Source organism: Macaca nemestrina, chromosome 1 (assembly GCF_043159975.1).
Source record: "Macaca nemestrina isolate mMacNem1 chromosome 1, mMacNem.hap1, whole genome shotgun sequence".
NCBI lineage: Eukaryota > Metazoa > Chordata > Mammalia > Primates > Cercopithecidae > Macaca > Macaca nemestrina.
The window spans coordinates 221,783,285-221,804,788 of NC_092125.1; the positions used below are offsets into that span (position 1 = coordinate 221,783,285).

The 21,504-nt window shown below is 47.0% G+C and overlaps 1 protein-coding gene across 4 annotated transcripts in view; it reads right to left on the bottom strand.

Annotated features, from left to right (window-relative positions):
- Window positions 1-17,504, bottom strand: part of LOC105473242 (vacuolar protein sorting 13 homolog D) — a 284,106-nt gene extending 266,602 nt beyond the window's left edge. For all 4 annotated transcript variants that reach the window (XM_071100479.1, XM_071100476.1, XM_071100469.1 and 1 more), the window contains exons 1-5: window positions 17,411-17,504; window positions 12,723-12,895; window positions 3,225-3,302; window positions 1,052-1,242; window positions 871-951 (exon numbers count right to left, since the gene is read on the bottom strand). In XM_071100479.1, coding sequence (XP_070956580.1) covers window positions 871-951; window positions 1,052-1,242; window positions 3,225-3,302; window positions 12,723-12,819 — 447 coding nt within the window. In that variant the 5' untranslated portion in view covers window positions 12,820-12,895; window positions 17,411-17,504. The remainder of the gene's footprint in view (window positions 1-870; window positions 952-1,051; window positions 1,243-3,224; window positions 3,303-12,722; window positions 12,896-17,410) is intronic.
- Window positions 17,505-21,504: the final 4,000 nt, after the last annotated feature.

The following is a 21,504-nucleotide window of genomic DNA, read 5'->3' on the forward strand; positions in this document are numbered from 1 at the left end:
TGCACACTTTAAAAGACTGAACTTTCTGACATAAGAACTGTATCTCAATAAAATTATTTAAACTAAGATAAAACAAAAATAATGACTAATCTTTTAAAATTTGTTTGTCAAAGTTCGGAAAGTTATGAAACCAAAAACCTCAGACTGTAATTTTTGGGAACATGACATACACTGAACACATTTGGCCTGTGTCACATTGGCACTGCAAGAAAATTCTAAATGTAGTAAGTATGGACAAACTCTTATAACACTCATGAAAATCAGTGGGACCCTGATCAAGTTTTTGAGGATGAAACAAAATTAAAATTGAAGTAGAAAACATGGCCAAGGCCAACAGCCCCAGTCCTGTAACTCGTCAAATTGCCACCAGATACACCAGCAAGACGTTAGGTATCTTAGTGAGCTGTTCGCAATTTCACAACTCACTATGTCATCAACTAGAGATGAGGCATCCTCAACCTCTCTCATTTTACAGGTGAAGAAGTTGAGACCAGAGAGGTGAAGTGATTTGCCCTGAAGCCATATAGTCATCAAGGCTCAAGTAACCTGGATCCTTAGGAGATAAATCCTTTAGCAGGTGGGATTCCAACATTCAAAAAGAAAGTGCAGGAAGTGAAATGGAAGAGATGTGAAAACTCCTTCTCATGCCAGCTGAAGCAAGAAAACTCTATGTCTGCCACAGAGCGTAGGACTTGCTTTTCAGGTTTTCCCCTTGGCACAGCCCACAAAAGGGCAGACCTGAGCAGCCAGCCCCATCTACACCCTAGATCAGCTGAACCCACGAGAAACGAAAAACTAAGAAGAGAAACACATTTAAACCTGAGAAATCCCTCTCATGTTGACACTTTTATAAAAGTCAGCAGGACTTACTTCAATATTCTCCACAATCCTCGTAACTACGGAGGCGGTAACTGAATACCAATAGGACTCCCCTTTCTGCTGGCGTTCATTCTACAAAGGCAAGAGTCAGCGTTAGCTCAATCTAGTGTTCTTGCTCATCTTACACGTGTCACTACAACTGCTCTTATGGCCCAAAAGATCTCTGCCTTGCCTTCCACTTCTCCTCCAGGGCTTGAAGTAGTGCTTTCTTGCGTTCCCTTTCCAACAGCTTCTCCTTTTCATCATTGAAATCCTGTATTTTTTCCGGGGCTCCAATTAAGTGAAGGCTGGAGATGGAGATCACCCAAGGGTCCACATGGGGGCGATAAAAGGGAATCTGAAGGGTTACTTTCCCAATGAAGCCTGGAAGGAGATGGAAAGTCTCGTTCACTGTCTGTACATTTTTAATTCTTTCCGTTTTTTTGGTATTTTCACAATTTTGTTTAAGGAGCATGGATTGCTGTTATTACTTTTTTTATTTATTTAAAACAACAGCCAGGCCGGGCGCGGTGGCTCAAGCCTGTAATCCCAGCACTTTGGGAGGCCGAGACGGGCGGATCACAAGGTCAGGAAATCGAGACCATCCTGGCTAACACGGTGAAACCCCGTCTCTACTAAAAATACAAAAACTTAGCCGGGCGAGGTGGCGGCGCCTGTAGTCCCAGCTACTCGGGAGGCTGAGGCAGGAGAATGGTGTGAACCCGGGAGGCGGAGCTTGCAGTGAGCTGAGATCCGGCCACTGCACTCCAGCCTGGGCGACAGAGCGAGACTCCGTCTCAAAAAAAATAAAATAAAAAAAAATAAATAAATAAATAAAACAACAGCCAGCAGGCTCTTGCACATGTGAAACAAGTGTTAGGAGGCTGACATCTGTAAGAACAAGGTATGATCACTTATGTAAGCTGGAAAAAGTTTGTGAAGACTTCACCACACCAATAGTAACATCCCTCCTCTAGAAACCATCTCCTTTTCCAAGTGGAGTACATCTTACACTTCCCTAGTGTGTCTTTCCTCCCCGGCTCCCGCACAAGCCCACGGACACTAAACTCATGTCCTTGTCTGCTTGATAAGTACTAGTTGGGAGTCATCAGACCTATGATATATCCAATCTTGAACATCCCCACCACAAACTGAAACGTAGGTAACATGGCACTGGCCTTCTCTCAATAAAGAATTCTGATTCTTCATGAGAACCTGGGCTGATGAGAAAGCCAAACGGCTCGGTAGAATTGTGATACTTATTTCCCAAGTTCTTCCATTTCTAGCCAAGCCTCCTAGAATACAAGCTTTTTTTATATTCAATTTGTAAGAGTCAAGCTATGTTGCCCAGGCTGGTCTTGAACTCCTGGCCTCAAGTGATCCTCCTGCCTCAACCTCCCAAAGTGCTGGGATGCCAGGTGAAAGTCACCAAGCCCAGTCCAACAATGGTATTTTTAATGACAACATCAAGTGATCAACTGTGTAATCCAGTAATAAATTCAGAAATTTAGCTGGGCTTGGTAGCACGTAGCTGTATTCAACCATTTCAACTAATAGTTGGGGAAGCTGAGGCAGGAGGATCTCTTTAGCCTGGAAGTTCAAAGCTGTAGTGAGCTATGATAACATCCCTGCACTCCAGCCTGGGTGACGAAGCAAGACCCTGTCATAAATGAATGAATGAATGAATGAATGGAGACCAGGCGTGGTGGCTCACGCCTATAATCCCACCACTTTGGGAGGCCGAGGCAGGCAGATCACCTGAGGTCAGGAGTTCAAGACCAGCCTGGCCAACAAGGTGAAACCTCATCTCTACTAAAAATACAAAAAAATTAGCCGGGCGTGGTGGGGACACCTGTAGACCCAGCTGCTCTGGAGGCTGAGGCAGAAGAATTGCTTGAATCCAAGAGGCAGAAGTTGCAGTGAGCCAAGATCGCACCACGGCACTCCAGCCTGGGTGACAGAGTGAGACTCCATCTCAAAAAAAAAAAAAAGGAAAAGAAAAAAGAAAAAGAAAAAGAAAAATGAAAGGGGAAAGAAAAGGAAACCCTGAATGTAGAACAGAGGTTCTCACATTTTAGGAAACATAAGAATCACCTGGAGTGCTTATTAAACACGTAGGTTCAATGACATTCCGTCAGAGATTCTGATTTAGTTGGTCTGGGGATCACCTGACCTCCCTACCACCATCACAAGGTCATCCTCATACGAGTGGCCCAAAGACCACACTCTACAACTGGCATAATCTCTAACATTTGCTATATCCTTCCTCTAACTGGTCAAATCGATACAAACTCCAGGGCTCTTGGTTTTCACACCCCAAACAATTTAAGACTCAAATTTCCTCCCCGTCCTTTAGTTCCACATACCAGCTTTGACTTCAAATGGTAATTCCAATTCTTTCAAGGCATCTTTCTTCAATGGCAAGTTTTCTAATTCAACAGCACCTAAAAATAAAAACAGCATCATGAAATATCCATTTAACAAATACAGTAGGCCACCTACTACTGTGTGTAAAGCATTGAAGGTTAAAGGGAAAGTTTTACATCTAGAACAGGCTACATCATGTGCAGGTTAAAGTTTTACATCTAGAACAGGCTATATCATGTGTAGGTTAAAGGGAAAGTTTTACATCTAGAACAGGCTATATCATGTGGAGGTTGAAGTTTTACATCTAGAACAGGCTATATCATGTGTAGTGCTACCACCAGCCCATACGCTTGATCTAAACGAATTTCCAGGCCATCTGCTCTAACATCTACATGAGAGCTGAAGCTTAGGCGCTGATGAAGAGTTATGACCAAGAGTTACATTTTCCATAACAGGCCAGATAGTAAATATTTTAGGGTTTATATGATGTCTGTTGCGTATTCTCCTTTTAGTTTTTTTTATGAACCTTTAAAAATTCAAAACCCATTCTTAGTCTGCAGGCCAGATCTGGCCCACTGGCCCCTTTGCTGACCCCTCGCTTAGGATAATATTTACCAGAGGAACATCAAAATCTGACTCATCTAGGATGAAATGCAGGCTCCTGGGCCCCACCCACAGACCAACTAACTCAGAATCTCTGGGATTGAAGCACAGAAATTTGCAGTTTCTAACAGGTTCCTTCCACCCTCAATCCCTCCCCAAAATGACTATAGCACATACAGTATTCAAAAGTCTATGATCTAATTAAATGAAACTGGTCTTCAAAAGGAATTATACTCTTCTCTTCTGGGAGAACTTCTTAGCACCTCTACTTACAAGTGTAATAACTGATCAGAAAGCAAAGGAAGGAACAGGACTGAGAGGTGACAATGTGCTAGCAGGCCTCAGCGTCCACTCTGGCGGCGCTTGAGGAGCCCTTCAGCCGGCCACAGCACCGTGGGAGCCCCTCTCTGGGCTGGCTGAGGCCGCAGCCTCCTCACTCTGCTTGCTGGGAGGTATGGAGGGAGAGGCGCACGCGGGAACCCAGGTGGGAACCCGGCCCAGGGCAATGAGGGGGTTAGCACCCGGGCCAGCAGCTGTGGAGGTTGCCCTGGGTCCCGCAGCAGTGCTAGCCCGCCCACCCCGCACTCAAATTCTTGCCAGGCCCTAGCTGCCTCCCCATGGGACAGGGCTCGGGACCCGCAGCCTGCAGTGTCTGAGCTCCTCCCCCTGCGGTGGGCTCCCTGGCGGCCTGAGCCTCTCCTACAGGCGCCACCCCCTGCTCCGTGGCGCTGGGACAGCCCAAGGGCTGAGGAGTGGAGGCACAGCTCCGCACTGGCAGGCAGCTCTGCCTGAAGCCTGGTGCAGGACCCACTGGGTGAAGCCAGCTGGGCTCCTGAACTGGATGGGGACTTGAAGAAATTTTATAGCTAGCCAGAGGATCGTATGTGCACCAATCAGCACTCTGTGTCTAGCTCAGGGTTTGTAAATACACCAATCAGCACTCTTGTGTCTAGCTCAGGGTTTGTGAATACACCAATTGGTACTCTGTATCTAGCTAACCTAGTGGAGACTTGGAGGACTAGCACTCTGACTCTGTGTCTAGTGCAGGGATTGTAAATGCACCAATCAGCACTCTGTGTCTAGCTCAAGGTTTGTAAATGCACCAATTGGTACTCTGTATCTAGCTAACTAGCACTCTGTGACTCTGTGTCTAGCTCAAGGATTGTAAACGTACCAATCAGCACACTGTCAAAACAGACCAATCAGCTCTCTGTAAAATGGACCAATCAGCAGGATGTGGGTGGGGCCAGATAAGGCAATAAAAGCAGGCTGCCCCAGTCAGCAGTGGCGACCCGCTCAGGTCCCCTTCCACATTGTGGAAGCTTTGTTCTTTCACTCTTTGCAGTAAATCTTGCTGCTGCTCACTCTTTGGGTCTACGCTGTCTTTATGAGCTGTAACACTCACTGGGAAGGTCTGCAGCTTCACTCCTGAAGCCAGCGAGACCACGAACCCACCAGAAGGAAGAAGCTCCAGACACTGAACATCTGAAGGAACAAACTCCGGACACCCCATCTTTAAGAACTGTAACACCGTAAGGGTTCGCAGCTTCATTCTTGAAGTCAGTGAGACCAAGAACCCACCAATTCCGGACACAGGACCACCACTGAAAATTCTTTTCAGACCCAGCTTTTATGACTTCAATCCAAAAGTGAACAAACAAGAGGGCAGCTAGATCCATCACTCTCCTGGCTATGCAAGCCATTCACCCTCACATATACAGAGCCCTGCTCTGTGGGAGGCACTGTGATGGCCACTGGAAATGTAAAAAGAGAAGGCAGAGTCCCTATCCTTAAATCACTGCCATTGTTTTTATAAAATTGAGCGACACAAGGCAATTTTTGAGCAACCTAAGTCTGTCTGAGATAATACATTTTTCAAGAACAGGAAGTACAGACAACCACCATTAATTGGTAAGAAATGCAAGAGAGCCTTTTACTCCAAGTACAAAATAATGCAGAAGACGTGATTATGTTTCCCTTTAAATGACTGTTCAGGACTTCTGGGTTACTGGTTTCTAAAAAATTCAGGCCAGGTGCGGCAGCTCACACCTGTAATCCCAGCACTTTGGGAGGCTGAGGCTGGGAAATCGCTTGAGTCCAGGAGTTCAAGACCAGCCTGGGCAACACAGCAAGACCCCAACTCTACAATAAATTTTTAAAAATTAGCCAGGCATGGTAGCACGCACCTGTAGTCCCAGCTACTGGGGAGGCTGAGGCAGGAGGATCGCTTGAGCCCAGAAGGTCAAGGCTGCAGTGAGCTATAATCGCACAACTGCACTCCAGCCTTGGTAACAGAGCTAGACCCTGTCTCAAAAAGAAAAGGGGGAAAAAAAAAAGAAGAAAATTCAAATCTAGCAACTTGGCAGATTCTGAACAAATACAATCAATTTATTTTTTGATTTTTGCAGGAACATTTGTCCGCATGGGCCATGCCCCCCGACCCCACCACCATACCTTAAGACTAACGGAAAGGAAAAGTTTATAACCCCAGTGAAACAACTCCATATCTACATTTGGGGAGAAAATGAACATAAGGGGAAAAAAATCATGAAACATTTCCCTTAGTTGAAATAGACTTAAAGGTGGCAATTAAATAGTTTCTTCTTTTGAATAGTATGATTTACACTTCGAACCGCCTTACTTTTATTTTTATTTTGAGATGGAGTCTCGCTTTTGTCGCCCAGGCTAGAGTGCAATGGTGCGATCTCGGCTCACTGCAACCTCCGCCTCCTGGGTTCAAGCGATTCTCCTGTCTCAGCCTCCTGAGTAGCTGGGACTACAAGCGCCCGCCACAACACCCGGCTAATTTTCTGTATTTTTAGTAGAGATAGGGTTTCACCATATTGATCAGGCTGGTCTTGAACTCCTGACCTCAAGTGATCTACCCACCTTGGCCTCCCAAAGTGCTGGAATTACAGGCGTGAGCCACTGCACCCAGCCCGAACCACCTTATTTTTCAATGCCCAAATCTGTCACAAAGGCAGGTGAGCTCTGGGCTTCCCTGGCAGCTGTACAACCCTGGGAAAGTAAAGGGAATTACAGGCAACTCACACCACAAAAAATTAAAGCTGAAGCATGGAGGGCAAAGGAGAAGATCTAGAAAGGACAGAGAGAATGTAAAGGAAAAAATGAGAAGAAACAACAGCCTACACCAAGCCAAAAGCAAAGGAATCCGGCGAACCAGCACGGCCGTAGTTTAAGACTGAAGATTTCCTAGTCCCCACTCACTCAAATATGCACCCACGACGGGCCCTGCAGGGAAAGGTCCCTCCAAAGAGCCAAGCAGAAAAGCACCCAAAGTACTGAGTGCTTTATAAATGATAATGTTGGTCACTTACTCCAGGCAGACATTACACACTTACTCACGGATGTCTCATCCAAAAACTCCTCATCTCAGGCTAGCAAGAAATCTACTCACTAAACTGGGAGTAATTTAGAGGTTGGTCATTTCTTAGTAATTTCTAATGGCTACTGAATCCTCTTCCCTCTGCTCCAGGTTAAAGAATCAACCTAACATTCGGAGCTTATAAAAACAAAAAGGAGGGGAAATGGAAGTTTTGGGTTACAAATATATGATATGCCCCCAGGCTGAAGTTCAGACTCTGAGGTGGTACTGGCAGCCTCTACCTTCTTGTTTTTTTTTTTTTTTTTTGAGACAGAGTCTCACTCTGTTGACCAGGCTGGAGTGCAGTGGCGCAGTCTCAGCTCGCTGCAACCTCCGCCCCCTGGGTTCAAGCGATTCTCCTGTCTCAGCCTCCCAAGTAGCTGCGATTATAGGCACCTGCCACCGTGCCTGGCTAATTTTTTTTATATTTTTAGTAGAAGTGGGGGTTTCGCCATCTTGGCCAGGCTGGTCTTGAACTCCTGACCTCAGGTGATCCACCTGCCTCAGCCTCCCAAAGTGCTGGGATTACAGGCGTGAGCCACCTACCTTCTGGCCCCAAACCATTTCAAAAACACCCTGCAAGTTTTCAGCCTCTGCTCACAGGGTGCATTCCACCTGGAATGTGGGGACCTGCCCAGTGCCACCTATGGAAATCCTGCTAAAATCCACTCAAGACTGGGTGCAGTGGCTCACGCCTATAATCCCAGCACTTTGGGAGGCCAAGGCAGGAGGACTGCTTGAGCCCAAGTGTTCAAGGCCAGCCTTGGCAACATGGTAAAACCCTATCTCTACAAAAAAATAAAACAAATAGCTGGACCTATGGTGATACATGCCTGTAGTCCCAGCTACTCAGGAGGCTGAAATGGAAAGATCGCTTGAGCCCAGAGAGGTTAAGGGTGCAGTGAGCTGTGATGGTGCCACTGCACTCCTGGGGTGATAGAGCAAGACCCTGTCTCCAAAAAAAAAAAAAAAAAAAGAAAAAGAAAAAGAAAGAAAAAGAAAAAGATCCACTCAAAAAGCTATCTCCATAACCTTCCCAGAGTCCTACAGGCAGAATGGACAGCTCTCTTCCTTCACACCCCCTCATATGATGCCTGTATTTCCAGAATAACCATTTAATCTATACTTCCTTGTATTACTGTATAATTTGTCTCCCAAACAGGTTAACAGTCCTCTAAGATCAGGGACTATAGAGGTGGAATAAGAAGATGGGCGCGGTGGTTCATGCCCATAATCCCAGCACTTTAGGAGGCCAAGCAGGAGGATCACTTGAGCCCAGAGTTGCAGACCAGCCTAGGCAACATAGTGAAACCCTGTCTCTACGAAAAATAAAAAATTACCCAGGCATGGTAGCATGCACCTATAGTCCCAGCTACCCTGGAGGCTAAGGCAGGAGGATAGCTTGAGCCCAAAAGTTCAAGGCTGCAGTGAGCTATGATCCTACTACTGCATTCTAGCCTGGGTAACAGAGTGAGACTCTCTCTCAAAAGAAAAAAAAAAAGAATAGCAGCTACCATTTAGTGTGGTCTTACTGTGTCCATGGACTTCACACACATTATCTCATTTAATCCTCACAACAATACAAATAAATAATAGTAGTTTCTCCCTGATAACTTTTATATTTTTAGTAGAGATGGGGTTTCACCATGTTGCCCAGGCTGGTCTAGAACTCCTGGCTTCAAGTGATCTGCCCACCTTGGCCTCCCAAAGTGCTGGAATTACAGGTGTGAGCCACCATGCCCAGCATCAATAAATGTTTTTGAATGACTGAACAACGAACTTTTTTTTTTTTGAAATAGGGTCTTGCTCCGTTGCCCAGGCTGGAGTGCAATGGCAAGAACACAGCTCAGTGCAGCCTCGACCTCCTAGGCTCAAGCAATCCTCCCACCTGAGCCTCCCAAGTAGCTGGAACCACAGGTGTGCACCACAACACTCAGCTAATTTTTTTTTTTTTTTTTTTTTTCAGAGAAGGGATCTCACCATGTTGCCCAGGCTAGTCTTAAACTTCTGGCCTCAGGTGATCCTCTGGCCTTGGCCTCCCGAAGTGCTAGGATTATAGGCGTGAGCCACCACACCCAGCCTCAATAAATGTTTTTGAATGACTGAACAAGCGAAAATTTTGGGGGGGAAAGGGTCTTGCTCTGTCACACAAGCTAGAGTGTAGTGGAGGGAACACAACTCCATGCAACCTCAACCTCTCCAGCTCAAGCGATCCTCCCACCTCAGCCTCCCAAGTAGCTGGGACCACAGGCACGCGTCACCACACCCAACTATTTTTTTTTTTTTTTTTTTTTGTAGAAAAGGGATCTCACCATGTTGCCCAGGCTAGTCTTGAACTCCTGGCTTCAGGTGATCCTCTCATGTTACTTTGTATTTTGTTTATTGTCTTTAAGTCTATCTCCATTCTTAAACAACTCATGTTACTTTGCATTTTGCTACTTTTCATATGTGGATACAATCATATATATATATATATATACACACACACACACACACACACACATATATATACAATCTCTTTGAAGTCCAAACTGCCAGCCAATCCAATCACACAGTGATGACCATGAGGATGGATGATGATAGCTAACATTGTCTGAGAGCCTACAATATACCAAGAACAGCTCTAAGCTCTCTGACCCACATTAATTTCTCAGTCCTCAGAACCTCACGAGATAGTTAATATTATCTCCAATTCACAGAAAGGGAGAGTGAAGCATGAAGAAACTGAGTAACCTGCCCACGTTACTGGTAAATGGAAGAACTGTGATTCAAACACATAGTTTAGCTAAAAGAATCAATACCCTTGACCACTATTTCAGTCCCCTTTGCATCTCTCAAAGCATCTAGAACAGTAAATATCTGTAGATAGATTGAAATGACATTCTCGGCTGGGTGCAGTGGATGACGCCTGTAATCCCAGCACTCTGGGAGGCCCAGGTGGGAGGATCACTTGAGCTCAGAAGTTCGAGACCTGCCTGAGCAACATGGCGAAACCCCATCTCCACCAAAAAAATACAAAAATTAGCTGGGTGTGGTGTTGCATGCCTGTGGTCCCAGCTACTTGGGAGGCTGAGGCAGGAGGATTGCTTGAGCCCAGAAGGTCAAGGTGGCAGTGAGGTGCAATCACGCCACTGCACTCCAGCCTGGGTGACAGAAAGAAACCCTGTCTCAAAAAACAGGAAGAACATTCTCATTCCTATCTAGTACCCTCTCTATCCCCACACACTGCTTAACTGTGTCCGAGATGAACAAGCAGATGAACCAACTTCTTTACGAAGCCATTCCCTCAGTACACTTCCGTGCTCCCAAGATGTTTCTGGCCAAGCTCTGTGATGTGCTTTGGATCCATAAGCATCAGGTACCATACTAACACTAGTTATGAAAGAAAAAGTATTTTTCTATCCTGCAGAGAAATATTGTTCAAGTTCAACAGGTTCATTAAAAGCCATAAAGAATAATGTTTTTAGAAAGGAAATAAGGGCAGAAAAGCAGTTTAAGGTACCAGATAAACAGAGCTGTTGTTACAAGATATATTCTAAAACTGCTGAGCAATGTTAGTACGACTCTGTAACACATCAGATATCATCCATTTCTATTTATTCATTTCTTCGGCAAATGCTGTTGCCATATCACTCCCGACAGAACCAGCTCTTTGATAGCAGGGTCACAGTCTGCAGCTGTCTTTCTAGGCCCTGTTACCTACACCTCATACGACGTAGTTAGCTTCACAGTGGTCTGAAAACTTCAATGAGAGACCAGAGAGGTGAACTTGACACTACTATTCGCACTCTGAACGCAGCCTCTTCCCTGACAGACTGCTCACTCTCGCTTTCCACTTAGCTCCTGTTTCAGGACAAGAGGAAAACCAGAATAGGAAAGGAAAGGAAGAGAGTGGGGAGGCATAACCATGACAGCTCTGCCCATGGCCTATCACTGCCATAATCATTTGGTCAGAAAAACATGGAAAGCAACACTTTTTTTTTTTTTTTTTGCGATGGAGTTTCACTCTTGTTGCCCAGGCTGGAGTGCAGTGGTGTGATCGCAGCTCACTGCAACCTCCACCTTCCGGTTTCAAGCGGTTCTCCTGCCTCAGCCTCCCGAGTAGCTGGGATTACAGGCGCCTGTCACCACGCACAGCTAATTTTTGTATTTTTAGCAGAGAGGGGTTCCATGTTCGCCAGGCTGGTCTCAAACTCCTGAACTCAGGTGATCCGCCTGCCTCGGCCTCCCAAAGTGCTGGGATTACAAGCGTGAACCACCACGCCCCGCTGGAAAGCAACACATTTAAAGGAACAGGTGAACCACTGGTACTCTATTCTCAGACTATGCAAACAGCTGTGTCACTGTTCTCCCTAACCTGTCCTGGTCCACTTACCAAAACTCACATCCACGAAGGTGAGGTTTCACTGTATTTGAAGTCTCCTTCCCATTTCCTATGATTTTACACACTTGCAGACTGACTTTCTTCTCTTCCTACATATGTTAAAAAGCTCCATTTTGAGTTGAGCAAAGAGAATTTAAATTAAAACAAGGAAAGGGAGAAAATGCAGCTTTCAAATTCCCATGCCAAATCAGGGACTGCATTTACCAAGTCTAGGCCTGTAAAGGGTAAAATGTCTCAAGCTTCAGGTACTTTACTATTTTTTTTTTTTTTTGAGACGGAGTCTCGCTGTGTCGCCCAGGCTGGAGTGCAGTGGCCGGATCTCAGCTCACTGCAAGCTCTGCCTCCCGGGTTTTTACGCCATTCTCCTGCCTCAGCCTCTCGAGTAGCCGGGACTACAGGCGCCCGCCACCTCGCCCGGCTAGTTTTTTGTATTTTTTAGTAGAGACGGGGTTTCACCGTGTTAGCCAGGATGGTCTCGAACTCCTGACCTCGTAATCCGCCCGTCTTGGCCTCCCAAAGTGCTGGGATTACAGGCTTGAGCCACCGCGCCCGGCCCAGGTACTTTACTATTAAGCAAGCCAAAACCTCAGAAATTCTGTTGAACACCTCACAGTAATCAATTTTAAAACTTTTATTGAGCGCCTACTATATGCCAGCAGACTAGGGACTTTAAATGTTATTCCAGTTGATCCTTATAGCAACCCTCTGGAGGTATCTCTGTCTAAAGAAACTGAGGCTTAGAATTTCAATATGAGGTATTGTTCATATAGCCAATAAATGACAAAACAGTATTTGAAGCCAAAATCAATGCTACTGTCAGTACACTGTGGTTGCCTCCATAAAGCTTCATAAAGCTAAAAAATTAACTGGGACTAAGCACAGTCACCAGTAGTATAGCTTATTTTGCTTTTTTTTTTTTTTTTATATTTAATAGTTCCTTAAAATCTATAACAATATAGCTATAAAGTTACTCTGTAATAATCATCAGGGTCATACGGGACCTTTTTACACACATTTAGTACAAAGCCATCTGGGCATTAAGTTTTAAGATTCTCAGTACAAAAAAAAAATACAAAAACAGAAATGCCACCTGTAAAGCTGTACCTCACCCAGAGAAATACTCACCTTTGAGAAGTGCAACTGAGAGCTGGTCGGTGTTCAGGTTATTGACATATTTCCCCAAATAGGTATTGAGAACCCAGGCTACAAGGCCTTCCAACATGACTGTATCCTCAGGAAAAGGTGTTTAGAAATCATGGATCATTCTTTATTTCTCTCTTTCATGGTCATAGAAAAATCTGTCAAAGGAAAATAATGAAAATCAACATAAAAACTGAATGATTTCCTCCTCTACCTGCCTGAAGGTAGATGAATGCAAAGAACAGGCTGGAGTGCAGCGGCACGATCTCGGCTCTCTGCAATCTCTGCCTCCCGGGTTCAAGCGATTCTTCTGCCTCAGCCTCCCCAGTAGCTGGGATGACAGGTGCCCACCACCACACCCAGCTGATTTTTTCTGTTTTTAGTAGAGATGGGGTTTCACTGTGTTGACTAGCCTGGTCCCAAACTCCTGACCTCAGGTGATCCACCCGCCTCAGCCTCCCAAAGTGCTGGGATTACAGGCATGAGCCACTGCACCTGGCCACAGATGTTTTAAAAGATGAGGCAAGAAGCTCTGTAAGATGCCCCCTTCAGTAACTGGAGGCAAAGCAAAACATCTACATTCTGATGCTGCTTCAGGGAATAGTCACTCTTAAATTTACTAAAAATTACCTACAACTCAAAGCTGTCTATCTTTTCAGTGTAACTGTCCATTGCTCACTTACGGTGATTTACCTCGGGATTAGACCACCCTGATCAGAGGTTCTCATATGGGCATAATTTAGTAATGTCCAGAGGCATTTTTGATCATGACTTAGGGGCTGCTACCAGCTTCTTGTGAATAAAGACCATGGAAGCTGCTAAACCTAAAATGCACAAGACAGCTCCCACAGCAAAGAATTATCCAACCCGAATGTCAACAGAGCCAACGTTAAGAAACCTTATCCTAGATTAAGACAGAAAATGCCCTAGGAGATTGTCCAAATGAAATTCATGAAAGAGGCCGGGGGTGGTGGCTCACGCCTGGAATCCCAGCACTTTGGGAGGCCGAAGCAGGTGGATCACCTGAGGTCAGGAGTTCAAAACCAACCTGGCCAACATGGTGAAACCCTGTCTCTACCAAAAATACAAAACTTAGCCAGGCATGGTGGCAGGCACCTGTAATCCCAGCTACTCGGGAGGCTGAGGCAGGAGAATCCCTTGAACCCGGGAGGTGGAGGTTGCAGTTAGCCAAGATCATACCACTACATTCCAGCCTGGGTAACAGAGTGAGACTCCATCTCAAAGAAAAAAAAAAGAAAAAGAAAAAGAAATTGATGAAAGAAACCTGAATAAAGTTGGGGGTGGGGGGAGAATTCACATTCTTTAATGATCCTCATTTAGGCCACCCAAATTAAATGTCTCAAATTTGTTCATGAGAATCACTTATACAATCATATACATGGGAAAGACACAACAGTGCTTTACCACTGTTCTTAAATGTCCTGGAACTGCATTACTGGTACCTGGGCACCAGATGACGCTGATATAATGAACAATCTTAGTCAATTATTACAAACCAAACTCCAGAAAGCCTCTGACTCCAGCCACAGTATTTAGATGTGGTAGGTACTACTGCCCATTATAATAACTGGTGTTTACCAGTATTAGCAAAAAAAAAAGTAATTTTAGTATTACAAAAAGTCAACATGAGGGAAACTGCGACACAAAAGTTTAACTGGGTTCTCAGATTGCTCAGCTAGAAGATCCCAGTGGAAACTGTGAGCCTCAAATCTTGCTCTGATCCACCATGTCAGTCATCAGCCACCCTGCCAGGCACTACAGATTTGCCACGGCACACACCCCACTGGAGCCAGCCTACTTTCAGGATCCTTTCCAAGCACGCTGCCCCACCTCTAGTGATTCATCTTAGTGCCAGAAGACACACCTGTCCCAACTGCGAGGCTGCCATCCAGCAACTACCTGAAGCACAAGGCCTCCATCAGAAGGAACTCAGTCTCCTAGAAAAACTGGCTTTCGTTTGTCAACAATATCTTGTACTTCCAGAGAAGATTCACTTTTGTTGTCAACAGTGACAGTAAAAAGAAAAAAACAGGCCAGGCGCAGTGGTTCACGCCTGTAATGCCAGCACTTTGGGAGGCTGAGGCGGGCGGATCACGAGGTCGGGAGATCAAGACCATCCTGGCTAACACGGTGAAACCCCGTCTCTACTAAAACTACAAAAAATTAGCCGGGCGTGGTGGCGGGCGCCTGTAGTCCCAGCTACTCGGGAGGCTGAGGCAGGAGAATGGCATGAACCCAGGAGTCAGAGCTTGCAGTGAGTCAAGATCTTGCCACTGCACTCCAACCTGGGAGACAGAGCGAGACTCTGTCTCAAAAAAAAAAAAAAAAAAAAAAGGAAAGAAGGAAAAAAACAGCATTTGGTAAAATATTTGCCCAATTCCTTTCCAAAGATTTCTTTTTTTCCGCGAATGGAATATAAAGATACTTTTTAAGGGTAGAGTTATATAAAACTAATTATTGGCTACATTTGTTTAAAAAGGGTTATAAGAACAATTTTTTAAAAACCAATGATCAACAGTCTGAGTAAAAGAAACATTTCTCGGCCGGGCGCGGTGGCTCAAGCCTGTAATCCCAGCACTTTGGGAGGCCGAGACGGGCGGATCACGAGGTCAGGAGATCGAGACCATCCTGGTTAATACGGTGAAACCTCGTCTCTACTAAAAAGTACAAAAAACTAGCCGGGCGAGGTGGCGGGCGCCTGTAGTCCCAGCTACTTGGGAGGCTGAGGCAGGAGAATGGCGTGAACCCAGGAGGCGGAGCTTGCAGTGAGCTGAGATCTGGCCACTGCACTCCAGCCTGGGCGACAGAGCGAGACTCCGTCTCAAAAAATAAAAAAAAAAACAAAGAAACATTTCTCTATTGTAACTTTTTTTTTTTTCTGGAGACAGAGTGTTGCTCCCCCGCCCAGGCTGGAGAGCAGTGATGGGATCTCGGCTCACTGCAACCTCCATCTCCTGGGTTCAAGCGATTCTCCTACCTCAGCCTCCTGAGTACCTGGGATTACAGGCACCTGCCACCATCCCAGCTAATTTTTGTATTTTTAGTAGAGACAGGGTTTCATTATGTTGGCCAGGCTGGTCTGAACTCCCGATCTCAAGTGATCTGCCCACTTTGGCCTCCCAAAGTGCTGGGATTACAAGCGTGAGCCACCGTGCCTTGTCACTATTGTAACTTTAAAGGAGTAAATTTGTGAAAACCAAATGTGAAACTGACTAATCTCACTATGGGGACTCCAAACAAACTTAAGAAGCCAAGGTCAGAGTACTCTTTATTTTTGTAGTTATTGCCATTAATTTCGGCCCCAAATGCCAACTCTCTCTGAGTGCCAACTACCAATTATCTCCAAATCAAGGGAAACAACTGTCAGTTTGTAAACAAGTTCAGGCCCTACCCTACTTGCCCTAAATGGAAAAGAATGCAAAGCACAGATTTTAAAAGCATGAGCGGTTAGCACTGTAAGGCGCCCTGGTCGGTAAAATTGAGGCCCAAACCAGAAAGCACCCATGATTTGCTCTGCTAAGCATCTAGACCCAGCTTGAGGCCACTTCAAGGATTCCCTTGAGGAATTCAGTGTCAGCAAGGGCCGCCAGACTGGTCAGAATCCCAAAGTGTTTACACTCCGGTCCATCAGGGCTTCTGGGCAGCTGCCTGGCACTAACCCCCACCTGGGCTCCCCTACCCAGTGGGGCGGGTGACAGTAGGGATCAGTGCTGAGCCCACGGGCGGGCAGACAGCCGGGCATGACCTTGAGCCAGGCCCCTCCCCTGAGGAGCGGCCAGACCGGGAATAGGAAGGACTGGCAACCGGACCTGGGCGTCCCTCCCCGAGGCGGCCGGTACTGAGCGCTGCCAGCGCCAGGGAGCTCCAAAACCGGGGCGGGGGCGGCTGTCAGACCGGTGGCCCCACAGGGACGGCACTGCCCGGAAGGCGACGCTCCCACAACCTTCCCGCCCCCAGCTCTCGGAACCCTCCGCCCCCTCCAGGGAAAAGAGACACAACGACCCAGGTAAAACCTGGAGGGAACGGCGCCGGGATCCCACACCTAGGAGGAGTGGCTGGGCCAGGGCGTGACCCTGGGGGGCAAAAGGTAAAGAGAAGTTTTAGGCCTGATATCTCCGCCCCAGAGTGTGACCTCGGGTGGCTGATTAAGGCTAAGGCATTCTAGGGAACTGACACCCCACTCCTGGGCGTAATGTGGGGAACTCGCACACTAGGGTCCTGCATTGAGACTACGACTCAGGCGGACAGGCGCGGACTGACATCTCCCAATTCCTGGGCGCCAGGCTGCTGGGACCCCAGAAAGTGTGCCGGCGTCCAGCAGGGGCTCGGGCTCCCCAGGACACGGACGTCGGGGTTCCCAGAGGTTCAGCCAACTCCGAGCCTGTGCCTGGGGTGCTCGCGGGGACTCGGACGCAGGGGTCCCCGGAGGTGGCGGGCTCGGGGCCTTCGGGGGAGCAGACGCCCCAGGGTTACCCCGAGGGGCTCAGACCAAGGCCGGACGACAGGGCCCCCAGGCTCCCAGCATCGCTCTCCCCCAGGGTGGGCCCGGGCCCCCAGGTCTAGGCGGAGCTCTAGCGGCGGCCCGTGGATCCGCGCCGGCCCTGCAGTTCCCGGCCCGAGCACCGCCCGACGCGGCGCCGCTCGGCCCCTACCTGTCCCGGGCCGCCCGCTCCAGCCCGGCGCTGCGCGGCGCTTCCTCCCCGCCGCTCCTCAATGGCGCAGGCCCGCGGCGCTCAGCCGGCCCCGACGCGACCAATCGAGCGGCCGACGCGCCGGTGCCTGGCCAGCCGAGCGCCGAGTTATCGAGGAGGCGCCCCCTGGCGCCGGCGACCGCTCCTGCAGGGCTGCGGGCCCCTCCAGGGTTTGCGAACACTGGGGCCTATTTTATAGGTGGGGAAACTGAGTCCCAAGGGAGGGCAGGGCCACAAATGACTTTGGTTCAGACAGCATGGGAACCCAGGATTCTTCCCACCTACAACCACCCTGCCTTCCATCCACGCGAAAGGTGCAATCGGCCGTCCGTCTGGGCCACTCCCCCGCAGTCCGTTCCCAACTTCGCAGCCACAGGGGCCTGTGAATTCAGACCCTGCCCTTCCCTGCTTAAAATGACGTCCCAACCGTACTTCAATTAAAACCCACCTCCTTACAGAGCTGCCACCAAGGTCCCACTAGATCCGGTCCCTTCCCATTTCAGCCACTTTTTCCCCGGCCGCTCTTGCCCCGGCATCCTTCAGTTTCTGCCGCTGGAACTGTACATTTGCCGTTCTGTCTACCTAGGACCCTTCTCCCCAGACCAATAGAAATACAATACCAGCCACATAGGCAATTTACATTTACTAGTTGGTACATTTTTTTAAAACGAAAAAGAAGAAAATGAACTTCATTTTAATATATTTAATCTAATATGTTCAAAATATGATCATCTCAACATGTAGCCAAAAGAAAAAATCACTAATACAATATGTTAATTTTTTTATAATAAGTTTTTGAAATTCAGGTATATTTTATATTTACTGCACATCTCAGTACAAACTAGCCACGATTCCAGTGCTCAAAAGCCTCATGTGGCCAATCCAGAGCTACAGAATAGCTCTGGATATTAATATAGCTGACTCCCTCTGGCTTCAGATATTGCACTCAGAGAAGACTTTTGCCTATCTACAGTTTCATTATGACTCACGCCTGTAATCCCAACACTTCAGGAGGCTGAGGGGGGCAGATCACTTAAGGTCAGGAGTCTGAGACCAGCCTGGCCCACATAGTGGAAGCCCCATCTCTACTAAAACTACAAAAATTAGCCGGGCGTGGTGGTGCACACCTGTAGTCCCAGCTACTGGGGAAGCTGAGACAGGAGAATCCTTTGAACCTGGGAGGCCGAGGTTGCAATGAGCCGAGATCGCCCCTCTGCTCTCCAGACAGAGCAAGACTCCCTCTCAAAAACAAAAATAAAAATAAAGTTCCATTCTCCATTACCCTGTTGTATTTTCTTCATGGAACCTAATATTCCCTGAGCTTATCTTAGTTGTTTATACATATGTTGTTCATTCCCTAGTACCTTGAAAACAGAGATTTTATCCCTTTCACAGTGTTTCTTCAACACCTAAACATTACCTAGCACAGAAAAGACTCAATAAGTGTGTATGAATGAACAACTGAACACTTCCTCCTTGCATTATCACAAGAAGGGCAAGAGGGAGACCTCAGGCTCATATAAAGTCAGAAGATGCAGGAAGCAGGACGGCAAGCTTACAATCATGTATTTACCATGATAATTACCACCCCTCATGATGCTAAGCTAATGAGGGTGCATATGGACTGACTCACTCCTGAGCCGGACCAGGGTTCCTGTGTGGTGGGATCAACCTCTCAGAATCTGGATGCTGGGTCTCCTCTGGGGCTGAGGTTAGGGAGTAAAACCTGGAACTCCACAGACAGAAGGGGGAAGGAAGGCCGTCCTTCAGAGGTGAAGGACGTTGAAGTCCAGATCACCTAGCACAGACACCTGGCTGTGCCTGGGAAGCTTGTTAGAAATGCACATGGCCCAGGTCAGGCACAGTGGCTCACGCCTGTAATCTCAGCACTTTGGGAGGCAGATTTGGGTGGATAATTTGAGGTCAGGAGTTCAAGACCAGCCTGACCAACATGGAGAAACCCTGTCTCTACTAAAAGTACAAAATTAGCTGGACATGGTGGTGGGTGCCTGTAATCCCAGCTACTCAGGAGGCTGAGGCAGGAGAATTACTTGAACCTAGGAGGTGGAGGTTACTGTGAGCTGAGATTGCGCTATTTCACTCCCGCCTGGGCAATAGAGCAAGACTCTGTCTCAAAATAAAAAAATAAATAAGCATATCGCCGTGGCTCACGCCTGTAATCCCAGCACTTTGGGAGGCCAAGGCGGGCAGATCACCTGAGGTCAGGAATTCAAGACCAGCCTGGCCAACATGGCAAAACCCCGTCTCTACTAAAAATACAAAAATTAGCCAGGCATGGTGGCAGGTGCCTGTAATCCCAGCTACTCAGGAGGCTAAGGCAGGAGAATTGCTTGAACCCGGGAGGCAGAGGTTGCAGTGAGCCGAGATCTCACCATTGCACTCCAGCCTGGGCAACAGAGAGAGACTCCATCTCAAAAAAAAAAAAAATCCAAAAATAAATAAATAAATAACCTGCACAGGGCCCTGCACCGTGGCTCACACCTGTAATCCTAGCACTTAGGGAGGCCGAGGAGGTGGTGGGGATTGCTTGAGGCCAGGAATTCAAGACCAGCCTGTGCAACATAAGGAGACCCCAATCTCTACAAAAACTTAAAAATGAAAAAATTAGCTGGGCATGGTGACGCCTGCCTGTACTCCCACCTACTGGGAGCAGGAAGCAGGAGGATTGCTTGAGCCCATGAGTTCAAGGTTACAGTGAGCAATGATCATGCCTGTGCACTCCAGCCTGGGCAACAGAGACCCTGTCTCAAAAAATAAAAAACACAAATTCCTGGGCACCATTCATTCGACCAGTATGACTGAAAATCTTGGTGCCCTCAGTTTCCCATAAATGTTTAAATATACATTTACCATACAGCAATCCCACCACTAGATATTACCCAAGAGATATTAAAACATATGCCCACACCAAGACTTATACATGAACGCTCATAGCAGCTTTATTCATAAAAGCCAAAAAAAAAAAAATCAACACGTCCATCAATAGGAGAGTGGATAAACAAATTGCAATATACTCATACAATGGAGCACTACTCAGCAATAAAAAGGAACAAACTACTGACGCAAGGACGATCTGGAGGAACCTCAGAAGTATTAGCTATGTGGAAAAAGACTACAAAGACCACATACCATAATGATTTCATTTCTACGAAATTCCAGAAAAGACAAAACTGTCAGAGGGACTATAGGCTACAGTACCTGTGCACTACGACACCCGGCTAATTTTTGTTTTTTTGAGACAGAGTCTTACTCTGTTGCCCAGGCTGGAGTGCAGTGACACCATCTTGGCTCACTGCAGCCTCTGCCTCCCAGGTTCAAACAATTCTCATGCCTCAGCCTCCAGAGGAGCTGGGATTCCTGACATGCACCACCACGCCCAGCTAATTTTTGTATTTTTAGTAGAGACGGGGTTTTGCCATGTTGTCCAGGCTGGTCTCGAACCCCTGAGCTCAAGCATTCCTCCCACCTTGGCCTCCCAAAGTGCTGGGATTACAGGCATGAGACATTGCTTTGACAAATAATTGTATATATTTATGGGGTACAGTGCACTGTTTGGATATCTATTTACAATGTGGAATGATTAAATCAAGCTAATGAACAAATTCATCAGCTAACATATTTTTTTGTGGATGAAAACACTTAAAACCTACTCTTTCAGCAATTCTGAAATATGCAATGTATTATTTCTTATAGTCACCATTCTGAGCAATAGATCACTATAGCTTCTTTCTCTTGTCTAACTGAAACTTTATACTCTTTGTTTTGTTTCTTTTTTTTTTTTTTTTTTTTTTTTGAGACAGAGTCTCTGTCACCCAGTTGCCCAGGCTGGAGTGCAGGGGCATGATCTCAGCTCACTGCAACCTCTGCCTCCCGGGTTCAAGCGATTCTCCTGTCTCAGCCTCCCAAGTAGTTGAGATTACAGATATGTACCACGACGCCCGGCTAATTTTTGTATTTTTAGTAGAGACGGTGTTTCATCATGTTGGCCAGGCTGGTCTCAAACTCCTAGCCTCAAGTAATCCACCCGCCTCAGC